The sequence below is a fragment of the Chrysochloris asiatica genome, unplaced genomic scaffold, assembly GCF_000296735.1.
Source record: "Chrysochloris asiatica unplaced genomic scaffold, ChrAsi1.0 scaffold00003, whole genome shotgun sequence".
In the NCBI taxonomy this organism is placed as follows: Eukaryota; Metazoa; Chordata; class Mammalia; order Afrosoricida; family Chrysochloridae; genus Chrysochloris; species Chrysochloris asiatica.
In genome coordinates, this window is record NW_006408521.1 from 19,172,683 (window position 1) to 19,182,508 (window position 9,826).

The following is a 9,826-nucleotide window of genomic DNA, read 5'->3' on the forward strand; positions in this document are numbered from 1 at the left end:
AAAATATCATGGCTTGGGTCAGGTGCACCTTAGTCCTCAAACTGACATCTTTGCTCTTGAACATTTTAAAGAGGTCTTGTGTATCAGATTCGCCTAATGCAATACACCGTTTGATTTCTTGACTGCTACTTTCATGAGTGTTGATGGTTGATCTGAACGAAATGAAGTATTTGACAACTTCAATCTCTTCTCCATTTATATGGATGTTTCCATATAAGTTCATGGAACAAAAATTTATGTAGTATTTACAATGTGCCAGGAGCTAACTCACTTATTTGAGTTAACTAATTTGAAAAAATATATTTTATTGTGTTTTTGGTAAAAGATTAAACAGCAAATTCAGTTCCTACTTTATAATTGCTACACTAATTGCTCAGTGACATTGGTTACGTGTGCCACATTGGGTTGCTATTGTCATTAATTCCCTTCTGGATGTTTTATTTTAAGTCATTTAGTTTCCCTGTCACCTTAACCCTTTCATCTTTGCTTTAGAGTAATTGTTGATGGTATGATCTCATAGAGATGATTTTTAAAAAGTGTACAATCCTCACAAGTAATATTCTTTTTCATATTTGCCAATCTGTTATTTAGCACAAAGGTGACGTCAGGGAATACTTTTAGTTCTAGATTTATAGAACATTTCAGTGCAATAGTCTAAAGGTGTCCTCTAGTCTCAACCGGTCCAGTATATCTGGACTTTGAAGAATTTGACTTCTGTTCCATTTTCCTCTCTTGTGAGGATTCATCTATTGTGGCCCTGATCAGATGGTTGGTCATTGGTTGTAGCCGGGTATCCCTTAGTTCTTCTGGTCTCAGGGTGGATAGGGACTTAGTTATGAGACTATTAGTCCTGTCTACTAGTTTCTTCTCTGAGCCTTGGGTTTCTTCTTCCTCTGTAACTCATCTAATCTGATAAGAATGATAGAGAAGACCAAAGTACAGAATGCTGAAGTAATGTACCCAAGGTGTCAGAGTTTAAATCTAGGCAGTCTGGCTCCAGAGTTCCAACACTATTTCCTCAGACATTTGTTGAGGATATGCTCTGTGCAAAGTGCTGGTGAGGGCTGAGGCATGAGCCAAGAGTGAGCAAATCACATTCTCTACCTAGAAGGAACTTTGACACAGGAGAGGGAGGAGGGACCTGGACAAGGGTGCTACTATTCAATGTAGTGAGACCCTGGAACCCAAGGGAAAGTAATGTTGAGACTGTGTGAAGACATTGTAAGTCCTAAATCTGCTGGCTGTGGTCTTGGGCAAGTTACTTAACCTCTCTGAATTTCAGTTCTCTCATCTACAAAATGTTAGCAGTAACTAATAGGATAAGGTTGTTGCGAGGCATATGAGAACAATCGCTGGTGTAACAGTAGTGTGGTGCTTGCCTGTACCAGATGCAGAGTAAATGACCTCTGTGGTTATTTGCTAGGCATGACCATCCCCTCTCTTAGAGCATGATGGCAACAGGTACCACTGAGATTTGGGGGAAGATGAATAGGAGGAACTCAGATTTGGAGCACAGAGAGAACAAGGAACCCATCCTACAGCAGCACAGGCCAGACGGGGCACGCAGCATTGAGTAGTCTACGCCTGTGTTCCCTAGAGGCAAGAAGGCTCCAAAGTTTGTCCTGTTTTCCTTCCTGCCTCACACCTTTCAGTTGCAGGTAGTGATAGCAGATGGGATTATTCTATGGAAAATTTTTCACTCACCCTCTCTTCCCTCCCCACACCCCAGGCCTAGTTCTACCTGGAAAAAACTCTAGGGAAAAAAAAGGAAGAAAAGAAAGAAAGAGAGAGAGAGAGAGAAAGAAAGAAAGAAAAAGAAATCTGATGAGTTCAGGGAGGTGCCCTCTTAATCAGTCTCAAAACCCAGTGTTTATATGCAAATGTAAAGGTGACAGCAGTTCATCATTCTCTCAATATTTTGAATATAAACCCACAGCCAATTTTCAACTCTCCTTATCACAGACCCTGGTATGGCACTGTAGGATAAGCACTGGACTGCAAACCACTAAGTCGATGGTTCAAGCACACCAGCAGCTCCTTGGAAACCCTGTACAGGGTCACTGTGAGTCAGAACCGCCTCCACGGCACCTAACAGCAACAGTATCACAGATCCCAGTTCTGGGTCTGTATGCATAGAGATAAAATGCAATTAGAGAACATTTGAAGCCACTTGGCATGTAATTAGAAGGCCAGTCCTCAAGACTCATCTGTCTCTACTGCCTCTAACCCATGCCCATCTCTAGGTTCTAGACACATCTCTTCCAAATCATCTTCAATTTTCATTCCTCTAGGACAGTCTTGTCTGAAATGCTCTCTAGAACCCCATGCAGTGTTCGAAGCTATCAGAAAGGGTCCCGTGGTCTCCTTCGTTGGTGAAATGCTCAGCTAAGCAGAGTAAATGGGCAGGCCTGCTCTGAGGCTTTGTTACACTAATGCCCTCTGGGGATCTCTAGCAAGGGAACAGAGTAGGCCATGTGACATGTGACAACAACCAGTAACAGTTGCCATCAAATCCACTCCAACTCTTGGTGACTCTGTGTGTCAGAGCAGAACTGTGCTCCATAGGCTTTGCAAGGGCAGACTTGTCAGAAGATTAAAAAAGAAAAACAAAGCCAGACCTTTCCCCCAAGGGAAAGCGCCTGGACTGGCGCTTCATGGCACCCCCTTTGGGAAACTCTGCTCTAACACCACTGTCCTACTTGCTGGCTCTGTCGTGGACCAGGATTCAGAGCAGTGGGGTTACTATCTTCCCCTGCCCATCACCCTTCAGGGTGCTCAGAACAACAGCCATCCCTGCTTCTTCTTTCCACACTGTGACTCAGAAACACAATACATATTTAGTGGATTTTTCCAATCAACTGTCTCCCAGGGAAATAGCATCCCAGCCACTCCCCAGTGCCTGCTAGCAGGCGGTCAATGCGAGCTGTTGGGGCTTAGTGTGCATTATTACCCAGCAACCATCGCATGACTTGATGTGAGGCTTCTACCCTTTGTAGCTGGGTGGACGTTTCTTGTTCCCCTCTCCCCTACAAACACTGCATTGCAAGTGCAGTGTGGGCGGGGCTTCCTGCCCCCACCTTCTTGTTGATTGCTGTTATAGAGCATTTTAGTGCTGTATATCCGGCATGTATAAAAGTGCTTAGCACACGGTTGGTGCTCAATAAATATTTGTTGAATGAGTGAGTGAGTCCGTCACTCGGATAGTAGGATAACCCTCTGCCTATCTCAGAGCTTAGCTGAGAAACAGGATCTGTTAAACATGAAGGTGTTAAACAGTGAAGATGCAGCCCTTTCCTCCCGCCTGACGCTCATACCCCCAGCTTTGGGGCCTGCTGACCAGAGATGGAAAGGAGGTGAGTCCTCTAGAAAGACAGAGGTGTATTGGATGATGTTTCTAATTGGGAAGCTGCTGATTGGCCAGGACAAGCCCCAGAGCCATCTACTCTGTGTGGCCCTCGGGGAGTGACTAGATCAGAGCTGTGTTAGTGGGGAGTGTCCTCTACCTGCACCTGTCAACCACAAAGATCATCATTGTTTCCCAGCTAGTGAGAGCAACTGAGGCATGGCTAAGGGGTTTGATGGTAGCCGTGGTGATGTGCCGCGGGGTCGGTTCCGACTAGTAGTGACCATGTACAGGATTCCCGAGGATGTGAATTTTTATGGGAGCAGAAAGCCTCATCTTTCTCCTGCGCAACAGCTGGTAGTTTAGAACTGCAGACCTTGAGGTTAACAGCCTGAATTGTAATCACTATGCTACCAGAGCACGGTGACAAAGGGGTATATATGGAGTCTTCAAACTCCAGTCTTCAAAAATTTACATGAGTGTGAAGGCAGAAAGTCTCAACAGGATGGTTTTAAAAGAGACTCTCCTTCAAAAGTTAGAGGGTGGGGAACAAAGAGGTAGAAGGATGGGAGCGGGGAACAGAGAGGTAGGGGGCCCACACAAAGCCTGTTGTCTTAGATTAATCATTCTCATATGCTAGTGAGCAAGAATCACCTGGACAATTTATTTAAAGCACAGATTTCTGGGTCCCACTCAGAACCACAATATCAGAATATCTGAAGTTGGGGTCCAAGTATTTGCGTTCTAGTGGTGACTGTGAGGTTGAGGGCGGCCTTCTGAGGAGAACAATTCTCCTTCTGGGGAGATGAAGAGCTCCGTCTCAGAGCTTCTACCTATTACTCTAGAAATGGAGATCATGCCAGACTTACTTTGTAGACTTGTTTTGAGGATGAAAGTTAGTCCTCAAAAGCTAACTGAGAATTTAATCTAATGTAAAAGCCCATCAAGCATAACATTAGAGACATTTTAAACCCTGGATAAATGTTGACTAGAGTCCCTGGATGGTAGTAATGGTTAATGTTCATGGCTGCTAACCAAAAGGTTGGGGGTTCGAGTCCACAAAGAGGTTCCTCAGAAGAAAGGCTTGGTGATCTACTCCTGGAAAGTTAGCTATTGAAAACCCTGCGGAGCACAGTTCTACTCTGACACACATTGGGCTTCATGTAAATCAGAACTGACTCAAAGAAATTTTTTTGTTTTGTTTTTAAATAAATGTATTATTGTTAACTAGTCTTGCCATCTGTATCACAGAGCAAGACAGGAGTCATGTTTAATTATAAAGACCCCATTTCCCGCCTCACCCCTAGCAAGTTGTGGGAACTGTGGAAAGAAGGAAGTGACAGAATCTGTATTTTCATTCTACACAGCAACTTGCAGCCTTGAATGTGTCTCACCATCACCAGCATATGAGCCCAAGATGGTGGCTTATGTCTCCTGAGCAACTCTCAGCCTAGAGGTGGTTGCTGACTGGTCTGACAATACATTTCAAGTCTTTCATGTTCTGTTGTTGTTATGAACTGCCATGAAGTTGGTTCCGACTCATAGCGACCCAGAGGGGCAACTGGTGAGTTTGAACCACCAACCTTGTGACTCAAACTGCCCTTTTTGTCCAGTGCTTATCCTATAGTAGTGCACCAGGACTCCTGGAGACAGTTACACTTTAGCTCAGTTGAGCTCCATTTCTACAAACGGGAGCTTTGACTGTTTATCATTAGTGGAGTGACTTTGCATAAATGACTTCATGAGACGCAGTTCCCTCCTCCAGGAAGTAGAAATAACAATAGGACAGACTCAGTGAGTAGTTGTGAAGATGAAGTGTGTGACAACTTGTGAGACAAATGTGCAGCACAGTGCCTGGTGCAGAGAGAACACTCAGGGAAACGCCCTTCTCCTAACTAGTGTCTTGTTGCTGTTGATGCTGAAGATGGGTGGAGGGAGGGGGCTTGTTCACTCAGCATCTGTTGCTCCGTTTCCAAACCGAGAGGTGGACCTAACCGACTGTACAGATCCAAGCCAGCAATCACATTTAATCATGCTGTTATTGTCAAGTGCCGTGGAGTCAGTTCAGACTCATGAAAAATCGCTCTTTCAATTAAACTGGTTGCTGCCAAGTCAATTCTGGCTCATGGTGGCCCCAGGTGTGTCAGAGTAGAACTAGAGTTTTGGAAGCAGATCATCAGGCTTTATTTCAAGACACCTCTGGGTCTTGAACCTCCAGCCTTTCAGTTAGCAGCCAAGCGCAGTAACTATACGTACCACCTATAGGCTTGCCCTTCAACTAGCTAACTAGAAGCATCCTAAGGAGAATCTTTTAAGGCCACCTGTCTTGGAATTTGCACAATTCCCTTGCACACTTGTGAATAATGCAAATTACCTTCTAATTACTTCTCCTGTTGAGATTCAGGAATCTTAGGGGAATGGGCCAAGGAAGGCGAGCACAGAGCTCATAATGAGATTCCTCAGTCACTGAGTCTGTCGATGGCATAAGCATCTATTCAGTGGCCGGAAAAAGCAGAAGGCCCATTAACAAGGACTATTAATGTGGTCAAGTGAGTGTGAACTGGATCTTCTTCCTGGGGTCACAGAAAGCAGACTAGAACAAAACATGCTATTCAAATAGGTACCATTCTCCATCACTTCACAGGCTAGCTGTGCATTAGATGGGTCTCAGCTGCCTCCCTCAGCCTCTATCACTAGCTCTGCCACCCTCCCACTGTCCGTGGCCTTTCCCACCACCACCACACAAAAACTCTCAGGAATATGTACAAATTTAAACAACCAAAGGGCACATTCTGCAAGGCTGCCTCCTAGCCACAAGCACACAACCTTTCTCTTTCCATGAGTCTAGAGCCCTCAGCTGCTCTCTCTCTCTCTCCATGTTCTTATCTCTACCTCCATCTCTGGTGTTGCTGCTTCTCTGGATAGGGTCCCACATTCCACTTGTACCCTTCTCTCTTGATGGTCCTGGGGTCCATCAAGTCCATCCTGGACTATAAGATTAACTACTCTCCTGTTTTTGTTACAAAACTTCTACCTTTACGGTTGTGACAATCGCAATTAGTTAACACTTACTATTAAATCATAAGAATCTTATCCCCATCTCTTTTCACCAGACCTGTCTAGACCAAATGAAAACTATTCAGTGGGAACTCTACCTCTCCCTGCACACTCTTAAACTAAATTCTCTCTTGAAAACTTGTAAGCCAGTCACTTCGTGCCTTTATCGCCCCGTCATTTTAGGTAGCCAATGTCTAAGTTGCCCGTCTCTATCAACCCTATGTACAAAGGGGATAGGATTAATACTTGATGTGAAGACTCCTTCTCTCTCAGTATTTTGAGTTACTACATCCATAAGAATAGGTCAAGTTCATCAAATTGTAGCAATATACAGTTGTTTCCTTTATCAAAAAAAAATTTTTTTAATCTCCCTGTAGCTGAGTTCTGATTATCAAGCCATCAAGGTTAGGTCAAATGGGTGCTATCTGCAAGTTTGGGCATCCTTGCAACACATACTATTAAAAAGAAGCAGTCTTCAGGCCAGGGTGCATTCTGTGATTCCATGTTTGTATAGCAAAAATGCAGGCATCTACAATTTCATAGACATGTCCAGAAGGGTAACCATCTACTTGGTCACCTCTAAGGTGAAGGACACAGGAGGTCAGATGTCTCCCACTTGTACATATTTATTTCATTCCCTTCAGTATTATATTGTTTGAGTTTGTGTCTCAAGCACACATGGCTTTTATACATTTGATTTTTCAAAAAGGAGTAATAGGAAAGTTGTGCATCTCTTCATTTGTGCTTCTTTCCTAGACGGCCTAATTCAGGCCTTTTCACCTCCCCTCATTAACTCGATTTGCAGCATGGGTTATTTTCTGCCTCATGGGGCGGGCAGCCAGGCACCATGTTTTTCCAGCACCCTTTGAGTGTGGACAGTGTGCCACAATGAGTTTACTCCCCCATGAATTTCCAAAGCCAGACATCCCTGGTGCAGCCAGGATAGCAGATACCAACTCTGGACCATTCAGTCCTCCTAAATGAAAAGCCCTTGGTGGCATTCCTTAGTCATCTGGGTCTCTGTTCTGTTTTGCTTCCCTGCAGATCACAAAGGCATCCAGAAAGAGGCTCACAGTGAGCCTGGCATACTCAGAGAGCCACCAGATCCGCGTCTCCCAGCAGGACTTCCGGCTCTTCCGCACGCTTTTCTTGCTCATGGTCTCTTTCTTCATCATGTGGAGCCCCATCATCATCACCATCCTCCTCATCTTGATCCAGAACTTCAAGCAAGACCTGGTCATCTGGCCATCCCTCTTCTTCTGGGTGGTGGCCTTCACATTCTCTAATTCCGCCCTCAACCCCATTCTCTACAACATGTCACTGTTCAGGAATGAGTGGAGGAAAATTATTCGCTGCCTCTTCTTCCCAGAAAAGGGAGCCATTTTTACAGACACATCTGTAAGAAGAAATGATTTATCTATTATTTCCAGCTAATTATTTTGTTTCTGCAGGTCACATTTCTCATTTTGGAACCAGCCCTAGCATGTTTTCAAAAGGAGTTCATTTCCAGCACCATTATACAAGCATACTCTACTTTATGAAAACTTAACCTATGCAAATGCACACTTACAACAATGACAAATTAAGGGATGATTATTCAACATTATCTTTGTTTTTCAAAAGGATTTTTTCTACAGGTTCCTTTTAAATATGAACTTTTTCAGTGTGTTTGTAATATAATTAATTAACTTTAATAAATTTGTTATTTATAACTGTCCAGCAATCACATCTCCTCCTTCCTGGTTTCTGAAGTGAGGTTGGAACTCACCCAGGTCTCTGGACTTGTAAGATCTCAGGATTATTTATGGATGTCAAGAGTGCTTGAGCAATTTCTGAAGAAAACTTAAAGGTGATCTCTTTTTTTAATTTAAAGAACGTGGTATCAGACACAAGGTTGGATGCCTCTAAAATGTGTGCAAGGAAGAACGTGATGTGGACCCTTCACTGACTTATTCACCAGGCGTTTATTAAGCCCTGGCTGTGGCCAGACACTGCCCTTGATGCTGGGAATACAGCTCCTGCCCTCAGGGAGTTTACCTTCTTGTGGGAGAAACACTGAATAAAAGTCAATAAATAATATAGCATCATAGAATGAAAAAGTGACATGAAGACTATACAAAAAATGCTGTGGTAGTGATGGTAATTCAGATGGGGGTCTAGGGAGACCTTTCTGAAGAGTGACATTGGACTGGAAATGTGAATGGCAAGAAAGAATCCACCAACCATGTGACTCTGGGAAAAGGAGCTTTGCAGGCAGAGGAGACGCTGATGCACAGAGATGGGCATGTTTGTGGAGCAGAAAAGATACTGGTGCAGCCAAAGAAAATGCAAACTATTAACTGAGATCATTCTCAAAACTAGGGTAATTGAAGCCAGAGAAGTTAGAGGGTCACAGAAGTTACACAGAAGGTCTTGGAGGCTGCCATGAAACATTTAATCTATAGAATGGGCAGCCACTAAGTTTGTAATTGCAGGCTGATATGAACAGAACTGGGAGTCCTGGTGTGGTGCTGTGAGATAAAGCACTGGACTGCAAGGCTGGTTTGAATCATAAAGCTGGTGGTTCAAACCCACCAGTCGCTCCTTGGAAACCCTATACAGGGTGACTATTGAGTCAGAACCAACTCGACGGCACTTAACAAGAGCAACATGACCTCATGTATGTTTTTAAATATTACTCTGGCTGCCCTGCAGGGAGTGGACTTTGAGGTCGAAAGCGAAAATTCTGAAGCAGAAGATGACAGAACTTGGAGATGGATGTTTTCAATGGGGGATTGTGAGGCGTGATTGGCTTGGTATATACAAGGGTGAGTAAAAAATTATCCACACTCTGGTTGTAGAATTTATTTTAATCAACTTTTAGAAAAACAAATACATCATTTTTTGACATAATCTCCTTGCATTGCGATACGCTTTGTCCATCTGTCAACAAGCTTTCATATGTTTTAGGCTGAGCTATGAGTCAGGAATACACCACTGTCCTCACTTCATCATCAGAGGTGAATCTTCATCTTTGAAGGGCTGCTTTCAGAGGACCAAACAAGTGAAAGTCCAATGGAGCAAGATCAAGACTATAGGGGAGGATGCTTTAACACCTCAAAATGAAGATTTTGCTGATTGTCAACAGTGTGGGCAGAGGTGTGAGGACATGCGTTGTCATGTAAGATCACAACGCCCTTAGACAGCAGTCCTCTGTGTTTAATTTGAAGTCTAGACTTCAGTTCTTCAGTGAGCATCTCACTGTGACTGTTGATTGTTGAGCCATTTTCCTGACACTGTTCCATTACTGGCCCTTGAGAATCCCAGAAAACTAAACATCAATTTTCCAGTTGATGGTTGACTTTCTTGGTCAGCGATTGAGGATGTTTCCATTCCATACTCTGTCATTTATTCTCAGGCTCATTGTGATGAATCCATATCTCATCA

The 9,826-nt window shown here is 43.7% G+C and overlaps 1 protein-coding gene across 1 annotated transcript in view; it reads left to right on the top strand.

Moving 5' to 3' along the window:
- FFAR4 (free fatty acid receptor 4) overlaps positions 1 to 7,834 on the top strand; it is a 20,478-nt gene extending 12,644 nt beyond the window's left edge. The window contains exon 3 of the mRNA XM_006831150.1: positions 7,445 to 7,834. Coding sequence (XP_006831213.1) covers positions 7,445 to 7,834 — 390 coding nt within the window. The remainder of the gene's footprint in view (positions 1 to 7,444) is intronic.
- Positions 7,835 to 9,826: the final 1,992 nt, after the last annotated feature.